This window comes from Aythya ferina (genome assembly GCF_964211825.1).
Source record: "Aythya ferina genome assembly, chromosome: 1".
Lineage (NCBI taxonomy): Eukaryota > Metazoa > Chordata > Aves > Anseriformes > Anatidae > Aythya > Aythya ferina.
The window spans coordinates 14,133,305-14,155,749 of record NC_140296.1 but is presented as its reverse complement, the minus strand read 5'-3'; the positions used below and the strand labels follow the sequence as shown (position 1 = coordinate 14,155,749).

At 39.9% G+C, this 22,445-nt stretch overlaps 1 protein-coding gene across 2 annotated transcripts in view; it reads right to left on the bottom strand.

Moving 5' to 3' along the window:
* Positions 1–21,150, bottom strand: part of ARHGAP42 (Rho GTPase activating protein 42) — a 175,750-nt gene extending 154,600 nt beyond the window's left edge. Inside the window, exons 1-2 of one of the 2 annotated variants that reach the window (XM_084491466.1) lie at positions 20,973–21,150; positions 18,184–18,401 (exon numbers count right to left, since the gene is read on the bottom strand). Coding sequence is in view for 1 of the 2 variants with exons in the window: in XM_084491465.1 (XP_084347591.1) it covers positions 16,728–16,881 (154 nt within the window). In the remaining variant the exon portion in view is untranslated. Of the gene's footprint in view, positions 1–16,727; positions 17,201–18,183; positions 18,402–20,972 lie in introns of those variants that run through there. The other variant, XM_084491465.1, reaches the window with a different exon arrangement.
* Between the last annotated feature and the right edge of the window lie 1,295 nt (positions 21,151–22,445).

Below are 22,445 nucleotides of genomic sequence, written 5' to 3'. Positions count from 1 at the left end.
GTACATTAAACGTTCAACAAAATACTGCAAGACTGACATTTAATCCAGGAACACACAGTGCTTCATGGCGTCTCCTCAAGATAAGTGACAAAAGGAGGCATGAAAGTGAGTTTTTATTGTGTAAGAGTACTGAACTCAGAAGGTGTTTTGAAAACTGGAGCTTCTCAGAGAAAACAAATCAAAGAGGCTCTGGAGTGCCAATGACAGCAGGAATTGTGACAGTTAGTAGAACGCATATTTTACTGCCAAATGACTTGGAAACTGTCAAAAAGCTGGTAAGAAAAAAAAAAAAAAAAAAAAAGATGTGATTGGCAATGTTATTTTTGCAAATTTAAGCTGATTACCCCTCCCAGGGAGATTAGGGACATGTTGCATTAAGAGCCAAGAGTGAAAGAACTGAATCAATAAAACAAAGAATTACATCATTGCTGTGCTGTGGCAACGTAAATAAAAGAAGAATAATCACATTTCTAACTTGCTGTATTTCAACTTCACAGAGGAGGCACTAAAGAGAAAAAGCAGTATGATATACACAGTTACCAATGTTGTATAAGAAAAGAAATATCAGAAGTTCTTCAGTTTGAATGGAACCAAAGGAAGCAAGTGGAAGTGGACTAAAATCGAGTACTGTGTTCAGTTTTGGGCCCCTCGCTACAAGAAGGACATCGAGGTGCTTGAGCGGGTGCAGAGAAGGGCGACGCAGCTGGTGAGGGGCCTGGAGAACAAGTCCTTCGAGGAGCGGCTGAGGGAGCTGGGCTTGTTCAGCCTGGAGAAGAGGAGGCTCAGGGGCGACCTTATCGCTCTCTATGGGTACCTCAAGGGAGGCTGTAGCGAGGTGGGGGTTGGCCTGTTCTCCCACGTGCCTGGTGACAGGACGAGGGGGAATGGGCTTAAGTTGAGCCAGGGGAGTTTTAGGTTAGATGTTAGGAAGAAATTCTTCACTGAAAGGGTTGTGAGGCATTGGAACAGGCTGCCCAGGGAAGTGGTGGAGTCACCATCCCTGGAAGTCTTCAAAAGACGTTTAGATGTAGAGCTTAGGGATATGGTTATTGGGGACTGCTAGCGTTAGGTCAGAGGTTGGACTCGATGATCTTGAGGTCTCTTCCAACCTAGAAATTCTGTGATTCTGTGATAAAATAGCTAAAAATAACTAAAGAGTGGATCCTGTGGGTTAGATTTACTTGGACCTGAGACCTCAACTGGAATTTGTCTCTTGGGACACAGAGGGGGGAAAGGAAGGGAAAATAGGACCAAATTAAACATAAAGCAATGCCAAACAAATGACTTAAATATTTGTGTTTTTATTTTCAATCCTACAATCCAAGGATAAACAAAAGGTGGTAAATGGAGAAAGACTTTCGGGGCACCAGTGGATGAAAAACTCTACATGAGCTGGCAATGTGCGCTTCCAGCCCAGAAAGCCAACCGTATCCTGGGCTGCATCAAAAGCAGTGTGGCCAGCAGGGCAATGAAGGGGATTGTCCCCCTCTGAGAAGGGCTCTTGTAAGACCCCACCTGGAGCCCTGCATTCAGCTCTGGGGCCCCCAGCACAAGAAGGGCATGAAAGTATTAGAGCAAGCCCAGAGGAAGGTCACAAGGATGATCAAGGGGCTGGAGCACCTCTCCTGTGAAGACAGGCTGAGGGAGTTGTGGTTGTTCAGCCTGGACAAGAGAAGGCTCTGGGGAGACCTTAAAGCAGCCTGCCAGTACCTAAAGGGGGCTACAGGAAAGCTGGGGAGGGACTCCTTGTCAGGGGGTGTAGTAACAGGACAAGGAGGAATGGTTTTAAACTGAAAGAGAGGAAATTTAGATCAGATGCTAGGAGGAAATTCTTTACTCAGAGGTTGGTGAAGCCCTGTCACGGGTTCCCCAGAGAAGTTGTGGATGCCCCATCACTGGAGGTGTTCAAGGCCAGGCTGGATGGGGCTTTTAGCATCTTGGTCTAGCAGGAGTTGTCCAGGGGCGTTGGACCCGGGTGATCTTTAAGGTCACTTTCAACCCAAACCATTCTGTGATAACCTCAGTTCCCTTCTCCGCAGAAAAATGAGCTATGTCATACTTGCCAAAGTGCAGGTGATGGCATCTTCAGTGAGCTAAGCAAAAAGAATTACAACTTACAGTGTGCACTTAAAAATCTTGCATTAGAGTACCAGGAAATCTCCCAGCATACAAGCATGTGGCTAATTAAGCAGAAAACATACTGCTGAGTCTACACCCCTTTTCATAAAATGAAATATTTTTGATCTCTCATTTGTCTTAGGATCCTAACAATGTGAAAGTGCAGCAGTTCTACACTCACACAGGAAAAAGCCAACCACACTGACTGGATTTGGGAGAAAACTTCTTGAAGTCTAATGCCAAGGCTTACACTTGTGACTAAAATATTTTGTTTAGAGACACGTTTCTGAGTTTTTAAATCAACTTGTCTATTTTTAGATTAAACCAGTCAGGATAATAGATGACAAAACAGTGTATGTACAATAACTATGAGATTTTTAACATGTTTGAAGTACTTCAGACAACCTATATCTCAAGAGGCTAACGAGATAAGCTTGTAATGCCACTTTCCTAATATTAAAAATATTTCAAAAATGTTAGTTTTGCTATCTTTACATGCCTGTAGCATAGCAACTTGAACTGAACATATTTATTTAGCACCTGTACATATGGAAATAAAGGCACTATTACCATCTTCAACTGTCTAGATTTGTTTCATTGTATATTTCCACTTGCATATATGAAGACTCTGAAGTAGGACACCCACTCTAGTACTCAAAACTAAAAATTGGAAGAATAAAAAACACTACCAACAACAAAAAATCCAGATGGTTATTGCATCAGAACACTTCAGTTTCAAATCACATAATGATGACAAGTAAGGAGTCCTCATGTGAAGGAAGGCCTCACCTAAGGCCTCACATGAAAGCACTATAAAACACAAAAAACACTGAACTATAAAATGTCTACAGGATGCATTCTCCCCACATTTCAAAGCTCCACACACATTCAAGTAATGTAAACATGAAGACTTGAAGTTAGGCTGAAAACTTTTCTTTTAAGACCAAAAGGAACCAAAGCGATCAAAAAGGCCAGCTACTGAACAGAGCTTCAGCAGTTAAAAACCCCCAAGTCCAGCAGGTAAGTGATCTTGATCACATTTAGGAAAAAACAAAAACAAAACAAAACAAACAAACAAAAAAAAAACACAATCTAAATGATTTAAAAGTTTCTAGCAATGAAAAGTACATTACAGTTTTAATGAAAAGCCTCACCAACCTTACAGCTGCACGTTTCTCATTTAATTTGTATAGCTTCTGCCAGCACTTGGATCTTCACATAACCAGTCTGTCAGAGAAACTTTCCATTAAACTTCTTTCCTGTGATACCTTTAACTTTCTCTTTGGATTAAGCACTTGCAGAAAACAAAGGCTTTATGGTGCCTGCAGTTTCCAAGGAGCCTGAGTATTGTCATAGGTCTTCTGTGACCCTTTACAATTTTTCAGCATTCTCCTGAAAACAAGCTGCAGAATGAGACCTGACACCCACAAATGTACCAAATACTCATAAAACCCTTGAAGTTATCCTTGCAGAGATCACACATTTCTGGCATCTGTCAGTCTGCAGGCCCGTGTTCAGCTTATTAAATATACTCATTTTCCTCCTCCACCAACTGTTTTTCACAGCCAGTGTTAACTGGCCTGCAGGCACACCATATTCTGGATTTCTTCACTTAAAAATGTCCCAAACAGATTTTGAAAGGATGCAAAGAGGGACATTTGCTGTGATTCTAACAATATTACTTTATCCTCAAAAAAAAAAAAAAAAAAAAAAGGCAAGTTTTTCAACACAGAAGCCTCACCTTACTTTTTAAAAACACAAAGAAAGAAGCAAGAGAATTTCTTCTAAAACCTGGAACAAAGCACTGGCAGTTGTCAAGGAGAAACTTTGCTGAGATCACAGAATCATGGAATCATAGAATGGTTTGGGTTGGAAGGGACCATTAAAGATCATCTTAGCCAAACCCCATGCCAATTAGTAAATCATAGAGATTTATGAGTCTAGACCAGCTTTTCAGGCATTTCATGATGCTTGCTTATGAATCTAACTGCAGTATTTTTCCTAGTTTTACCAGCAGACTTGGACAATAGCGTGCTGAAACTGAAAGGAAAAAAAAAAGAAGTACTACTAACTGTATTAAGTTTCAGTGACAATATGTGCACATAATTAATGAAAAAGAAAAAAAATCCTAAGGATTACTTTAACCCCATATACGTTGTTATGGCTTAAAACAAGTCCTATTGCACCAGATCCATCACCAATGGAAGGCAGCGTTTCTTCTCATCAGGTTTATTTTGAACTACTGGAACTCTATCTAGTCTCCACTGTCTGACTCCTCAAAGAGCAAATCAGATGAAGAATCAAACTAAAAAGATTCCGCAAATACCAATCCCTAACTCTTAAAGGCATGAACAACAATTAATAGGCCTTTTATGAATGGCACATAGCACCAGCCAAGATTCGTAAAAGCATCAAATCCCTTCTGTGGTACACAGAGCAAACTATAATTTTTATTATAGTTAACTGTAATTTTTATTAAGTAGCTTTTTTCTTCATTTGTCTGCTAAATCAGACTCCATCTTTATAGACGCATGCAAGCTAGAACAGTTTATATTAGAGGTTAATATGCAGGACACTACTTAATGAATTAAGGATGTATTTTAATGCAAACATGTTGTTTCTATCTGTAGCAGTCTCTCAGAGAACAATGTCTCGACTTCTTCTCACAATTTCTGCTTTTCCACAGAATAAGATTTTACCTCTTGCACAGTAAAACAAGTATTGTTTCAAAGTTTCCCAGAAGGTAAACTCCAAAGCTCTCTACTTTCCCTTTTCATAGCCTAACTAGCAACTTCACGTTAGGGATTTGAAAGCATGTTTCAATTTTCTCTTCTAGTATTAGTATACAGCTTGTTTAATTGCAGTCAGAGGACTGATAAAAATATATATATTTTAATAGATGATCTTAGGTATGGAGCAATATTTTTCAAAGCAGCAGGTTCCACTTGCATGCTTCTTGCAACGTCAGGTCATTTTAACATTAGAGGGCAAATAACTACCCCTCTACAATATGCATGGATTTAAAGTAACAGTTTACACAAATAGGACATCCCTCAAAAAGCCTGATTTTTCTGTTTTCCTCCACTCCTCATCATCATTAGTAAGCAAAAGTTTAAAGGCAGACAAAGTGGGACAGAAGGCGAGAAGATGCAAGGAATGGACATAAAGTGAAATGCAAACTTCTGTAACAGTGGAGCCATGGCATTCCTAAAACCATGACTGCACTGGTAATGTGGGAAGGCTGCTGGATATAAAGATGCTACCACATTCTGAACTCTGCCTGCTCTTCAGTTAAATGACTGGCACTTTAAAGAACTGTAAGCTTTACTGATCCACAGGTTTATGCTGACATTTGGCATAATGAATCAAACTATCAGAGCAGACAAACGTTAAAATTCAGTCAGTTAACCCTGCTTGTGTAATTCCAAATAACAGCCAAAGAAGACATTTTCAAATACATGTAGAAAGAAAAATTAAAATAAAATGTCTTTATTAACAAACCCTACCCTATGTACTGCTTGTTTTACCAGGAATTTGTGCTCTTCTTCACATGGAAGTGAGATAGGGGCAAGGCGGAAGAAGAGCAAAGACTTTTTATACTTGGTAATTCTCTAGAAGCAACAGGTTCTCTCTCATATTTTTGGAGAAAGCATGAAGAAGGACCCTTAATAGGGAAATTAAAAGATCAGCTGAGTGCTCATCTTATTAGTGATTTATAAGTCACAAGTCTTAACAGCTTTTAAATAATTAATCTCCATGTTCCTTTCCTTTCCTAAATTCCCTTCTCCCCATCAACAAGAAAATAACCCTGAATCATCAAACACCCAGAATGGCAGCTGCTTGTCAGAACAGGAACCAAAAAGAAGGTGTCTCTTCCAAAGACAGAAGTACTGGAAACCTGTAAAATCCCATCTGGGAGAAGAGATGAGCTCAGAAGTCACACGTCTTCAGCTTCAAAAAAAAAAAAAATTATTGCAGAAGATATAACAAATGTGCCGTGTGAGTGTTAGCTGTCATTGGTAACTTGTATATTAATTTTGGCTGACACACAAGTAAGCTGTCACTGCTACCAAACAGTATTTTAACGCCCTGTCCCTATTCTTCCCCCTACCAACTTCCTCAGGCACTTCCACTTCAGGTTGCCCTGTTCTCTGCCAGCAGGAGCACTTCCATATGTATTTTTAAGGAACCCAAATCAGGGAACTGGGACTCATGAAAAATTATTCAGCAAAGACGAACGGTTAGTTTAGTTCCCTAATCCGGTAGAGCGTGCAGCTGAGCAAACAGCAATGCTAATACCACTTACAAGAGGGGGTGGAAGCAAGGGCTGAGAGTGGGAAAAGCAGCAGGGGTAGGCTCTGGAGGTTTTCTGTTTGTTTGGTTAGCAATAAAGCTGGCTTAAAATTACGCATCAAAATGTGGCTTCAGATGGATGCTCCCTATTAGCCTCCTTTAGTTACAGATTCTGGGAGAACTCCTGGACAACTGAACCACTTCACTGTTGCTCATGGAAGAAGGCAGAGACTAAAGTGCTAGAGTAGGAAATAAAAATTAAATTCAAGAGTACTGCACAACTAGTCTGTGTGATAAATTTCACAAATATGTAACTTGGCGAAAACCTGTCTAACAAAATAGTCTAAGTAATCTCATGCTTATTTAGTTTAAAATTAAATGGAAGAACAGTAAAAAGAAATAAAATAAGCCTGTAACAAAAGTTCTGCATTTCAAAAAAGCAAAATCTGAGCAGCTAAGGGAAGCTGAATTTAAAGGTGACTGCATATGAAGAAACTCCAAACATACGATATGAGATACCTTCAATTTTCACATCAGTTGCAAGGAGAACTGCATAAAACATTTAAATCAGGGTTCACTGAAGAAATAGTATGGAGATTTAAGTAGAAGATCACAGACTGGGCAGGCAATAAGGGGAAAAAAAGTCAGTACTCAACCACTCATGTATATTGATGTATTTTAAAAAGCAAAGACAACTAGGTTTGGCACCAGGCACTAGTGGAACTCCAATTGCACATGAGCTTAGCCAGCTACCCATGAAGTGCCATGTCACTCCTGGAGCTGTTCATAAAGCCGTGAAACAAAGAGGGTCAAAGCACAGTAAGACGGCACAGAAACGGACAACCTAAATATTAAAGTATGATCCAAAATCAACCTCAATTTGCAACACTGCTATCAATATGAAAAAGGTAAGAGAAATTCATATGAATTAGTATTCAAAAATGCAAAACTATCACATCAGCAATCTTAATATCAAAGATTTTTAAATTGGTCAAATGTAGCAAATATGTACTTATATTTAAGAAACAAACATAGTGATCCAACAAGAATGCTTCATAAGTTTAACCTTAAAATCAAGCAATTTAGAACACTGATCAAAGGAAAGAGCAATTAAAAGCTTGGAAACTGATAGAAAAGAGGGTAAAAAGCAATACAGATTTATCAAAGGTAAACTTCACCAGATGAGTGAATCTCTCTCTCACAGAAGGCAAAGGATTATTAAAAAACAAAACAAACAACAACAAAAAACAAACACAACAGGTCTTATCTAACTAGCTTTCAGTAAAGCACATGACACCAAGCTACAATGGAAGTTTAATTATTAAGGTGGAGAAGATGAGAACTTGCACAGAAGCTATACAGATAAGGAAGTAGCTAGGAAAAAGCTTTGCTGCCAACACTCAACCAGAGGAATGTCATTATTTGATATCATTCAAATAAGGCTGACGTTGAGACTAATCTGATCTATTATTTCCATCCTGACTTGGGCACAAATCTGGCTAATGCTTCAGAACAGGGAGGTATTACAAACACAGAACACTGGACCAGCATCTATGAAAAGCAGGAGAGAAAAAAGGAACAAAAAAGAAACATGAGAAAAACAAAAATCCACAATTGAAAGAGGCTGAGAACAAGTGAAAAACAGTGATAACAGTGATACTAAAAGCAGATCACAAATTTAAGGGCTATTAACTTCTGTGGGTTTGGTGTTGGTTTTGTTCCTCTTTCACATCTTAAATTTTAAATTCCTAAGTTAGAAGGGTATGTGAGAAAGGATGATGCCTATTAGATAGAGGAAGAAAAACCATTTATTTGAAATAGCTGCAAAGAAGACCAACCTATCCCACAATGTATTGATTGTGTGGTCTACAGTTAATTGGGAAACAAAGTCAGTGAGTGCCCAGTAGAAAGTTACTGCTACTATCCCATAGTAGTAAGTGCAATGACCTCAGAGGCTGTTTACAAGGCTGAGGTTTGTTTTGTGGTTGGGTTGGTCTCTTGGTTTTTCTGTTGTTGTTCCTTATGAGGAAGGTGTGGCCAGAGACATAAAGAAGACTGAGAAGACATAGCTCAGGTGAAGCATTTTATATAACCACTATGATATCTGCTAACAGAGGCAGCTGTGTGAATCCCCATTCCTAACATTATGGCACAGGAAAAATCATCCTTCCTTAACTGATTGCCTCCTGCCTTAACTAAGCAGTACACAGGTATCGCAGCTTTTGTTTCTTTTAGGCATCCTTTAGCCTACTGGAATCATCCTAATTGAGATAATCTGGTCCTCAACAATATATATATATATATAGGAAACGAGCTGTTCAAATACATGATTCATAGGCATCAGTGGAATATACGGTCATTTGAGAGCTGGGAGAAAGCAGAGAACAACATCCTAACTGCATCTCTAACAGATTCCTAACTCTGAGGAACTCTTACTCCGGCTGTCCACTGTAAGAGCTCAACCAAACATCCTTTTCCTGACTTAGGGACATCATTTTCTCCCAGTAGACGGAAGGATAACTTCTGAACTCTGCTCACCACTGCTGACCTGTTTTTAAAATAGCATCTGCCTGTATCTTCCATCTCACGCACAAGAACATTAATTAGCAAGCTAAATCAATCACTCTTTCTGTGGTCATGAAACAACATCAACAAAGCTGACTGTGGCTTCACAAGATCTAAGCTCAAAGGTACACAGCTAAGGAAAACAGATTTGATTACACTCATTACAAATTTGATTTGAGCAACACTACTAAAAACAATAGCAAGTGATAAAAAATTAAATTTGACCCACTACAAATATCTGTGCTGTTGATTGGAGGCAAAAAAAATCCTGAACATATCTTGCTGCATCCCCAACTATGAGAAACCTAAGGAGAAAGGAAGATTTTTCCTAAAGCGCAGAAGGCAAAGAATAATTAATATAAGAGGCTTTTTTGTCCCAGTAATTCTACAGGACCAAATCACATTGAGTCTTCTTACTTCTACCCATCTTATGTTTTCATTATGTTTATTTCACTTAAGGGCTCTTTACAGAAGAAAAATAATTCTGTTGGCAATACCTGTTTTCACTTACATAATAACTTTCAGTGAACAGAAGAGTACCTTTGTAGATACAACAATGCACACCTGGCATCCAAACCTCTTTTAAGCACCTTGCAAAATATCAAATACACAACCTACACATTGCAGCGCCTTGTATCCAGCTTTGAATACTAAGCTAAAAGAAGATAAGACTTCTGAAGGCATACAGAATTTCCATGTTCTTTTCCCATGCCCGAATTATACTACGCAAAACACAACAACATGTTGTTGAAGCTTCTGGTGTCCTGTGAAAGGCAAGTTTGCATAAAGTCAGGACAGGGAACCAGTTGATAACATGTGACTGATCTGGAAAAAACAAACAAAAAAACCCATACTGTAATATAGCCCAGAGTTCATAATGTGCTGGGAAACGTATTATCTTTCTAATGAAAGTTATGTGCACTTCACGGGGTGCCAATGGGAGGTTAACTTAGTAACCAACAGTACTCCAATCTCTTATTAATGGGGAAGAAGGTCGAGCTATTTTTCTTAAGCTTCATGTTTACTTTATTTCTGCTCCTTATAAGATCCCAAAAGTTTTTCACCTTTCATCATGCTTGAGGAATTCATAGCATCACACAGTCAAAAGAGGACCATAAACATTGGTTTCATTTAATGAACTGATGTTCTCACAGCATAAATACAATGACCAGAGATCAAACCTGTGTACATTGCCATATTAGTTTTTGTTTCCACCATTTTGTATTCAACTGTCCTGCATATTTAAAAGTAATTTCAAAAAAGTTTAGAAAGGAGCTACTAAAATGACCAAGAAACCAGAGAAACCCTTAGCAGAGAGGATGAGAACAGCTTGTTCAGTCTAGAAAAAGGACATGATTATTCCACAGGCAAATACAAATAAACAACAGTACAGAAGAGTAGAGTGAAAGGAAAACGAGCATAAACAAGTTAGGATTTCCAGATTAAATTTATTTTTAATAAATTACTCAATCCTCAGAGTAACATGGTTCTAGAACAGTCTTCCAGAAGAAAGAGTAAGGATAAAAACTGCTTTTAAAATTGAATTTGACAAGTAGGAATTACATGATACAACACTAGAAGGAGATCTGATTTAACAACAAAGAAATCCATGATGCTCCTAAATACCTTAATCCCCCTTATTCCAAATGTATAATGACAGTTTTGACATTATAGGACAAAATATAAAAGCAAAGAAAAAGCACTGCCTTGAATATCACTTCAGTAGAAAGAAGAACAGCATTGTCCTCTATATTTTTCACAGAGGACAACTGATAAGTTAGTTACCCATTACAGGAAATTGCAAGTTGCTGTAGTGCTTCTGCCCACGAAAACCCAAGAGATCTGTTCAAGTTCAGCAACCACAGCATCATATTTTCCATTATAGTAAAGACAATATTCATGAAACAGCTGGTTCCTTATTAATAAATACAGTTCTCCTATTCATAGCAAATGAAGCATGTAGTAGACAAAAAGCCAATTGGACCACTAAGAAACAGATTAAATTTATTATTTTCAGAAAACACTTCAAAAGTTTAAATGTAGTTTTAAAATAAATAAATAAATAAATAAATTTCTTAAATCAGAGACATCACTTCATATGACATTTGTAAACACTAAATTACTCCTCTGGTAACCTGACTTTATCCAGTTACAACATTTCTCTGCAGAATACATGTTTCAATAATAAGAGAGAAGAACGGGAAGAACGCCCATGCTGAGTCATTTCAGGACTTAGTAACACAGTAGTTGTTACTGATAGCATGGGAATTCCCTTTCAGGCTTTCTTGGTTCAAAATCATATGATAGGCAGAAAATACAGTGCTTCATAACAGACCACGACATGCTAGTATTTGCTTTCTCTGTATACATTTTGTTAAAGATAATATAATACAATACAGACTGCAGCTGCTTTAAACACTAGAGGAAGCAATTAAGCTCCTTCTCTGGCCAAGAACCAGCTTATCATTAGTATCTTTGCATGAAAGGCTGAATGCTGTTGAAGCTATTTTTGAGAATTATGCCCATAATCCACTGAATACTCAGTGCAAGAGCAGCTGAAGCTGAACAGGACAGTAGGAAAAGCAGTACGAAGTTTTGTTTTTTCAACCTGGAGGCAATGAATCATTTATTTAGACTAAGAAATGCAAGCTATTGTATTGCCCTGCCGCTCACCCAACCTAACTATGAAAGAGGAGTTATGCATTTTTTAATTATATGACTAAAACAGCTAAGAACAATCCATTTGCAAAGGTGATGTGAATTATGCCTGAAATTCTCAAGAGCAAGCCATACTTTTATGATTCCATGTTCCTCATCATAGTATTCATATGGAATATGAAGAATTGGTCATTTATACTTAGAAACTAAATTTAAAACTTAGAATGACTGCTACCAAACGTCAGCAGTTATTATTCAATGAACTCACTTCTGCTGCAGTTGGGATCTGGAAAAGACATTTTAAAGATATTAGCACATGAGAACATGTGAGACCAAGATATCTGGAAAAATGTATCTTTCCCTGGAAAGATACAAAAGTTTTTTTACATTAAAAAAAAATCCCCAAGAGAAATAACAAGATCATAGCTTCTTATGCACTAATTTTGTCTCTCTCTCTTTTTTTTTTTTTACAGCCATCTTACCTCATAGGTTACTTTATAAATAGCCAGGTTCACCTCTGTACTTTTATAATTAGGTTTATGAAGCAAAAAAAGCACTCGTGAATACCGTATGTTAAAACAGTTTAGAGGCAGTCTTTTTTTGTGTGGAATTTATATAAAAGAAAAGCGCTAGTTAAAAAGATGGTATTTCTTCCTATCTTGTGCCTGTTTCTCTGTGTTAAGCAAAATAAAATCAAGCACTTCAAGTTACTAATTCTGCTAGTAAAAAAAAAAAAAAAAAAAAAAGGACAATGCAAACAAAAAGTAAAGATTGCTAGTAATTACAAATACCTAAAGATATCTGTTAACTTTTCTATTACACTGCAGCTCTGCATTACAATTTAAAGCACTTTAAAAGGTATGGCATTACTTAAATCAACTGTGAATGCACTTAACTTCCAACCATTTAAACCAAAACTTATACAGCTCAAGTCTTTGAATGCATGAAGTTATAGCTAAAATAGCAACTAAGATGCAGAAAGAAGGCCATCAAAAATCAGAGGGTAGAACCGAAGTCTTCTGCACAGAAATAAGCCATGAGATATCTGAACAAGATACATGTTACTTTTTTGGATTGTTTAATATAATATTCAGAACAATTTGGGCCCATCAGTAGACCTTATTACAGAAATTAGAAGTATACAAATCTTTCTATAATGAAATTTCCTACATAATCTATATGACAACCCCCAGATTAGGTTGCTTTTTCACAAAGCAACTACTAGTAAGGAAAGACATTACAAAGTACAATACTAGCAAAAAGTACAAAAAACACTGATTTGATACTTTAACTGAAAATTTGCTAGAATCAATGAAAAGAAAAAATTTCAATTCTGGTTCAGGAGTCCAGCTATGGGTGGACTTTGCCAAGTTAAACATTTAAGCATATGCATTTTAAACATGTACCTAGAAGATCTTTTAAATTAGATGCCTGAAGAAATTACAAAATTAAGTGTTATCTGATTATTTTCAGAAAAAGTTTTGTGTTTTGTTTTATTTTTTTTTCCTAACTTGGAAGTTAAAGACAAGGAAACCTTCCTCCAGATGTACCAAATAAAAATACACAAACCTACTTAATTGCCCCTACACACAGAGTTAAGTCTTTGTAGAAAGATAACGTACATGCATAAAATGAGCCTTTCAAGAGAGAACAATGTATTTAGCATCTCAGTTGATGTAACAAGAAATGCAGTCTATCACTGAGATACCAACTGTAGGATAAGGCTGAAGTAAGCACAATGACCATACAAATGGGATTTCTCCACCTATAATTAAACTGGACCATATGATCTGTGCTCTTCTGGTGTACTCCCCAATAGTCTTACATATTTAGAAAGAGAAGGAAACTGCAAAATGCATTAGGAAAAAGGTGCTAAGGATTTGACACCAATCCCAGCACTATTTGTTATCTCTGCATTCACAATAGTCAACTGCTACTTCAGACAGCACATTATTAGGGCTCTACATATTACTTTAGAAAGAAGTATTCTTCAAAATGAATGCGGAAGAACCACATCAAAATAAAAAGTGACCTCATCTTGCGACCACTATAACAACTAAAATGCAAAAAGTCTGCACGCTACTTTAGGCGTATTTGTTCTACCTTTGGTTTAAGTGTCTCATCATGTATTTTTTTTAACATTGCATTTAGATACTGGCTTATGCACAAATGTATGTCCTGTAACCTTTAATATAGAAGTTTGACTCTATCTGAAAAACCATGCACATACCAGAGATTCATTTTACATTTAGACAACTTAATAGATTACAGTATTTTCTAACTGCATTATGCCAACTTCACTGTCTCTTCCCTAAACATAGTCAAGAAGGATGTATTCCAAAATTCATTTCCACTAAAGCTCTGCATGAGTCTGAATTTTTTCCCTAACAGGACTGAGCCTCCAAAATGACATGTAAATGAAAAATCCTAGATCACCTAAAGACATAAACCAGGGTAAATAATATTTGCTGTTCTCCAGGGCTTGCAGGTTATTAAATCATAACAACCAAATCATAGGAGTTCAGCACTGAAACCAACTACTCCATCATTTGATTAGATCTTCAAATAAATAAATAAATAAAATATTGCACAAATATTTTACACTGTGTCAACTTTAAAGCTGGGTAGGAGTAGCTAGTGTGTTTTAATGAGTCCAAGGTTCTCTACTTCAGAAAAACTAAGATACTTCTATTTGCCTTACCTGGTACACTGTGCAGTATCTGCACCACAGCCTACAGTATAAAAAAAAAAAAAAAGTATTTTCATTTTACTGAGAAAAATTCAGGCAATTCCCAAGCTGTCTTAACACAGGGACTGAGGCAGTATTCTGTGGAATGCGTGGTCACAAAACTAAGGGATTTGAAATGAACAAGTAGAAATATTTCTTACAAGGACAGACTTCACTTTCCTAAGGCTAAAAGACTCTAGTGCACAGCACTTTAAAGTTGCACATAGAATACAATAAGCACTGTGTCAAACACTGTAACATTTGAACTAAGAAGTTTTAAAAATCAGAGGAACTTGCAGGTTAGGTTGCAATTACTTGTGACAGAAATAGCACTTGTTCCTGAAGACGGACAGAATTGTTAAACATGGGGATATAAGCTCTATATCTAGCAAGGACTTACTAGTAGTCTTCACAAAGCTAATGGGATTACTCACTTCAAAATCAAGGTCTAAATTACTTCTCAAGAACAAAGTTCATCCATCAGTATTCTTTCTTTGACAACTTAAGAAGAAAGTTGTATTTGTTTATGTCTGATCTGGAACAAAAAGCAGTCAATTTCCAGTGCTAGACCAGGATAAAAAGCACCAGTGTGGCATCATCTCCTGTCATGACTCCTTGAGCACAGCACTGTACAGAACCAGCCTTAAGTTTAATAAAAACTTACATGTTCACCACTTTAAACAAGCTCCAATTTCCTGTTTTATGGAGAAGGCTCTTTAGCAAAAAGAAAATCTGAAATAAATCTGAGAAACAATCTTTTTGGCTCTGAAAGGGGAAATGTACCACTGAGTTTATGTTTATATATATGTGTATACATAGACATACACACAGATACACGTAGATTTTCAGAATAATCTACCACCTCATATTCTATGGGCACGGATACATAAATATATTAAATTTAATACAAGTTTACAAGAGATACTAGGCTTGTATCCAGCTACTCCCTAATACAGAGATGAGTCCAGAAATACATGCACTTCTATGACAAAAGTCTCAAAAAGCCAGTAGTTGCTTTATGTAATGGCAACACTATACATTAACTATGGGATAAAGTATGGGACATGCAGAAGTACAATTAATATCGAATTCTGCTTCTAGCGGAACAAAATCATCAAAGATCAACAAAATTTGAATTTCTGTTCCAGCTAAAGAGACAAACTTTGGGTTCAGACTCTGGGTTAGCAACAGTTAGATTTTCTGTGAGCTGAGGATTTTATGGTAACACCTGTTCCCATCCTAATAAAGAGCAATACTGCTACCCTTCCACTCTGTAAATATAACATATTGTGTCAACGTGGTAGATACTTTAAGGATCATTTTAAGTGCCTTTTTTTTTCCTTAAACATCTCACAGCACAAGAAGCTGTAAGCCATGTCTACATGAAGGCAAGCACTGGGCAATGTATAAAAGAGATCCTAAGTGAGTTAAAGGCAAGAAGTAGGTGGCAATAGCTAACACAGAGCAGTGCAAGCCGAGTCTAGTAATGCTGGTGGCAGTCCTTAATCTTCACTTTACGCTTTTCAAAGCGGGAGGGCCATTTTCACACTCAGGAAAGCTGTCATTTGTCACCTCATGGAACTTGAAAAGTACAACACCATTCATCCTGAGCTTTTCTTTCAAAATCTTCCAAAATAAGTACCACGTTATCAGTAGCAAAGTTGCTAGTTAATAAAGATATGTAACTGTTTTATTTGTTAGTATGTTAACTTCGGTAATGTTATTATTGCTATTAAAAGTACGCAACGGCAGTGAGGACTGAGGGAGGGATCATAAACTTGCTCCACACAAATTCACACAAAGTCCTGCTTCGCCACTTTGGTACAGCTGTCCCCGTTTGTTGAATCATGAAGGCTGAAGAAGACCTCCAAGATCATCTGGTCCAACTGTCCCCCTACCACCAATGTCACCCACTAACCCATGTCCCTAAGCGCCAGGTCCAACCTTCCCTTTAGCCACCCCCAGGGACGGTGACTCCACTACCTCCCTGGGCAAAAACCTTTCCAATACCCCAGAAGGGACCACATCCAGCCCCTCGAGGCCAGCCTCCCTGCCTCCTTCCCTGTCTCCCTCTTCCATTCCCCCCCTCCATCTCTGCCTCCTTCCATCTCTCCCTGCCTCCTTCCCGCGGCCTCGGCCTCCGGGTCCCCTCGGGGTTCCCCCTATGTCCCCGCACGACCCCGGGCAGCCCCCCAGGCCCCTCCGGTGGCCAGACGAAGGCAAAGCGGCGAGGAGGGAGCTGGGGAAGAAAAGTTTACGGGAGGTTTTTCTCCGGCTGCCGGCAGGGGAGCCCGCTCCCGGCGCCCATTCAAACAAAAGAAGCCTCTTCCCCCGCCCGCCCGCCGCCGCCCCCCGCCCCACTCACTCCGCAGGGCCCCGATGAGGAGGCTGCCGTCCTTAATGAGCTCCTTGATGAACTTGTTCGTCCTCTCCAGCTCGATCTCGTGGCACTTGAGGCGCTCCCTGAAATCCGGGCTGTCCAAGTAGGAGTCGCTGAACTCCAGCGTGGGCAGCCCCATGGTCAGCGGCGGAGGGACGGCGCTGCGGGGAGCCTGGGGGAGCTGAGGCGAGAGCGGAGAGGGGAGAAGGGAGAAGGGAGAAGGGAGGCTCCCGACCCCGCAGCACCGGCTCCTCGGTGCCCTGGGCGGCGGGGAAGAGGCAGGCGGCGCTCGGGCGGCTGTCACCCAGCTACATGCTGCCCGCGGGGCGCCGCCGCTCCGTGGCTTCCGGCAGCGCTCTGCCTTCCTCCTTCCCCGGCCCGAAGTTCAGTCTGAACCTCCCCCGGCCCGGCCGAGGAAGCCCTCCTCCTCCTCTTCTTCCTCCTCCTCCTCCCGCCGCAGCATGCTCACACGGCGGGGATGAGGCCCCGGGAGTGCCCGCCCCTCGCTCCCCGCCGCCCCCTTCGTGCTCTGCCCTCCAGCGGCGGCGCCACCCGGGCTCAGCCCGGCCGGGGCAGCGAGGGCAGGAGGACAGCCTCTGCCCTGCCTTGGGGGATTTCGGGGGCACAGAGAGAGGGAGGAAGGATCCAGATCGGGGGCTGGAAGGCTGAGGGGTAACTGCGAGGGGAGTTCGGAGTGTGCGGGGCACCTCTGTGGAGACTGCGGGAGGCAAAGCTTAGTGCCCAGTTAAAACAAGAACTTAAAAATTTGTGTGCAGGAAGGAGAACGGTTTATTTATACAGAGCCACGGGCTGGTGTGGAGGAGTGTGGCCCACCTTTGTCCAGCAAAGGTGAACTGTAAGCCAGGTTGCCACAGCTGGAGGAGCTCTGGGCTCAGGCAGTGGTCCCCAGCTCACCCGCAGCACCTGGGGATCTGCCATGGCACCCCAGTGCAGGCCTGCTGTGCTTGCAAGGGCCTGCGGCAGGGTGACACTCCTTCGAGGGTGGGTAATGAAACGAGAGAGCAGCAAAAGGTAAAGGAGGAGGAGAGAGGGAGGTGCAGACCGAGGAAATAGCAAACAAATGCTAGGAATGCCCATGGTGCTTGATTGCTCTGTGGCTAAGCTGAGCCAACGCCAACCTGAAGAAACTGCAAGCCTGGTTACGACAACAAAGTGGTGTTTTTCAAGTACGCTGGTGGGTTTATCTCAGCAAACCGAAGCAGTTTAGATGATTCTTATGTGTTATTCTGGAGTGATTTCTTTCCAACATACTGTGGCAGTATACAAATATGTGGCAGTATTACAAATACGTATACAAATTGTATGTGCCGTTTTTAACAAGAGCTGTCTTATGAACACACCTTCAAGTAGTGAGCAACTCCATTGGAAACAACCATCAACACTGGTCACACAATGACCTGAAGCACAACCAATGTCTTACCAAAAACTGCTTTCAGGAAGATGATGCTTCTCTTAGCTGTCCATGCACTCTTGCTATCAAATCATTCTCAGCCTTCTCATTTACACAATTCAGCTGTGAAGATGGGGGAAGGCTCAATGCTGTTGCATGTAGTTCCTTTATGCAATTTGTGTTCTTCACACTTTTTAATTGTTTGTCAAAGCTCACTTCTTCATATTCACAACAGATTTCTGTAGGTACTAGAAATACAGAAAATATGCTGTAGTTGCTAACTGTATGGCCTGCAGAAGTGAAAAAAGTAATGCTCTGGTTTTACTGGGCTGAGAGTTTCTGCCCATAAGACACTCTACAAGCTAACTGTCTATGTTCATATTAACAGATGCTTTTAAGACTCTTTCAGTTCATACTGACCACAAAACTGTGCTCATCAACATGCTGCCTGAGACAAATTCATGTTTTTAGTAATAAGAGGAATAAGACTGGAAAATGTTGGGTTAACAAGTTTGTTACCTTGCTTTTTCAGGCACTAGCGTATAGTCTCTCTTGTAAACAAACAATCCCCCACCTAGTATAACTAGGACATGAAGGATGTTCAAAATATACTCTTCTCTGATTATTAAAAATTAATTTTCATATATTCATAGAATCATTTTAGGCACACTTGTTCTTCCTTCAGTGTCATCCAGTAGCTGAAAAGACTGTCTTTCTACCATGTTTATTTGATGTAATTTAGAAAGCAGTAATATCATTGAATCATAGAATCATCTAGGTCGGAAATGACCTTCAAGTTCATCAAGTCCACCCATCAACCTGGCCAAGCAAGTCATTAATCATGTCTCCTAGCGCCACATCTACAAGTCTCTTAAATACCTCCAGGGATGAAGATTACACTGCTTTTCTGGGCAGTTTGTTTTTAAGCCTAACCACCCTGTCCATGAAAAAGTTCTTGCTGTTATCCAATCTAAGTCTCCCCTGGCGCAATGTGAGGCCGTTTCCTCACATCCTGTCACTCTGTCATCTGAGAAAAGAGACCAATGCCCTCATCACTGCAACCTTCTTTCCTGTAGTTGTAGCAAGTGATGAGGTCTCCCCTCAGCCTCCCCTTTTCCAGACTAAACAACTCCAGTTCCTGATACTCCTCATACCACTTATTTTCTAGTTCCATCACCAGCATCTCTGCACTTCTCTACATGTAAGCAACTCAACATCCGCGGGCCCAAAACTGAACACATTATTAGAGGTGCAGTTTTCCCGGTGCCACACAGAAGGGTACAATCAATTCCCTAGTCCTTCTGGCCACACTATTTCTGTTGCAGACCAGGATGCCATTGTTCTTTTTTGGCCAATGTTCAACCAGTTGTCAACCAATATCCCCAGGTCCTTTTCTGCTGGGCAACCTTCCAGCCAGTCTTCTCCAAGCCTGTATTTGCTGCCTGGGGTTGTTATGAACAAAGTGCAGGACAAAGCACTTCTTGATGAATGCCATACAATTGGACTCGGCCCATCTACCTAGCCCATCCAGATCCCTCTGCAGAGTCTTTCTACCCTCAAGCACATCAACAGTCCCTCCTGTATTGGGTTTACATGGCAAAGGTTTAGTGGCAGGGAGGCTGCAGGGGTGGCCTCTGTGAGCAGAGCCCAGCAGCTAGCCCATGGGCAGCCCACGCAGGTTCGGTTCGGGAAGGACAGCATCCCATGGGAGGGACCCCACGTGGAGCAGGGACAGAGTGACTGTTAAGGAGCAGCACAGACAAAGCATCATGGGCTGACTGCAGCAATCATTTCCTGTTTCCCTGTGCCGGTCGGGGGGGGAAGAGATAGGAGAGGGTGGATGGGAGGAAGGTGTTTTTAGTTTTCTTTTAGTTCTCACTGTTCTAGTCTGCTAGAGATAGGCAATACATTGTATTCATCTCCCTATGCTGAGTCTGTTTTGCCCATGATGATAATTGTTGAGTGATCTCCTTGTCCTTATCTCAACCCTTGAACCCTTTCCATCATATTTTCTCCCCTTTCCCTTTGAAGAGGGATAGTGAGAGAGTGATTATGGTGGAGTTTATCTTCCCAGCAGGGTAAAACCACTACACCACCTAACTTGCTATTGTCTGTGAACTTACTGAAAGTGATCTCAATCCCCTCATCAAGATCACTGATAAAAATATTAAACAAAATTGGCCCCAAGACTGAGCCTTGGAGACCACTACTGGTGACCAGCTTCTGACTGGATTGAACTTCATTCACTGTAACTCTTTGAGCCAAGCCATCCAGCCAATTCTTCACCCAGCAAACCATATACCTGTCTCCAATCCTGCCACATGATAGCTAAATAAATCATAGATTTCTGTCATAAAATAAAATATCTCATTAAAAGTTTGATTTCATGTTATTTGATCATGGTCTACTGAAATAATACACAACGCCTTTTTCAGACACATTAATGACTATACTCTGACACTACACCTTTAACGTCATATTTGTCTGTCTAATGGCCAAATTGTATCTGTGAGTTTACTAATCCGTGGCAGTCTTTCTCTACCTTTGTTTTCAATCAGCAGATTCCAAAGGTAAAACAGAAATACTAATTGGTCCCAAACACACATATTTTGCATTTTAGTTCAGAGCAATTCTTCTAGTAATCAACATTACTCATTTCTTACTCTATAATGTTCCATCTTCGAAATTTCCATTACCACACTGCTACTTTTGGTATCAGGATCGTGTTTGGAAATATTAATGGGACTGGGACTAGAACTGTACTCAGCAACATTTACTAAGAACCTCCCTCCAGTCTGACTTCCCTCCAAATAACTTACCACTTAACTGGTTCCATATGTTTCTCAGAATGATCCATATCATTCGTAGCTGAACTGAGAATTTCCTATCTTATAATGTATCAGATACCATGTAAAAATCTTACTAGTTCATATGTACTTCCATTCCTTCTTCTCAGAAGAAGCTTTTATTTTTACAGAAGATGGGTGAGTTAGCAATGACCTTTGTTTCATAAAGCTATATTTGATCAGATGTAAACCCAACCCTAACTTATCTTCCATTGGCAGAGAGACTGTTTATAGGTACCCTGTGATCTTAATGAGCATTTATGCCTGTGTCTGGAGGAGGATCTGCTAAATGAGCTGTTTGGCACAGCTACAGAGAAATTAACTAACAAGAGCAAAAAAATCTTCACAAAAAGATAAGTCTTACTATGTGTTTTGTGTTGGAGTTAGGTGGAATGCTAAAGAAAGCAAAATATTTGAGGATTCTTTTGGGAAATATAAAAGTTCCAAGTGTTACAGTGAGCAGAAATATTATAATATTTCTGATTTTTTTCTTTTTTTCATTTTCCTGAGAACATTATGATGGAGGACCCTACTAGATACATGAGGTTTCAGGACCTTTAAAGGCAAGATAAACTGGGGAGGAGCCTAGACATACTGAAAAAGCCTTTTCTTGAATACTAACAGTATGCTAGGAGAGGGTGGACTGTACTAAATGACAACTCATTTGGACACCTCAGTAGGTAGAAGGACCAGTCCCTTAAGTCCTTAAGTAGAAGGTTTCAATAAATGAGTTACCTTGATATTATCACTAGCTGTGAAGAGATGAATGAAAAGTGAGCTACCTTTTTTTTTTTCTTTTTTTTTTTTTTCTGTATCCTGGGGAACTTTGTCCTGTTTCATCCACTTCTATGTTTGTCATTCTAAGCTTGTCCTAAAATCTTACATTTTAATGAGGTCAGATCAATTATCATAGATTTCTCCTTCATCTTCTTAAATGTAAATACTGAGCTCAAACTTCCAGTTAATGGCCCCACTGACTCTAGATGATCTCTGGGGCATATTCTTATCAAAGTCTTATTATCTAGATTGCCTGGGGGTGGAAAAAGAGAGGTGTGTACTGGTACTGCTTACTGCAGTGTGTTTCTACTCATACTCTACACGTGCAGTCCCGTTTTATGATTCTACTTAGTTCTGTTAGTTTTGCTGTTAATGCAGAAAAGGATGGTGACTCTCATCTACAGGGGAATATTTTAGAACAGAGAGTCTGCCAACTACCTTGTTATTTCTTCTGCTCAGTGTGCACAACTGTGGGAAAATTACTTATCGAGTTGTGTGGCATTGCTCTGTCTTCTGAAAACTGCTGCTTTCCCTTGAGAGAGTACAGGATCATAGGCAAGAGACTGCAAGGAAACTGATGCTTGTGAGTCCACTTGAGTTGCTCAAGGGTACAAGATAAGCTCTTTACCTATATAGTCCAGAAAATATTAATAGAATCAAAAACACCAC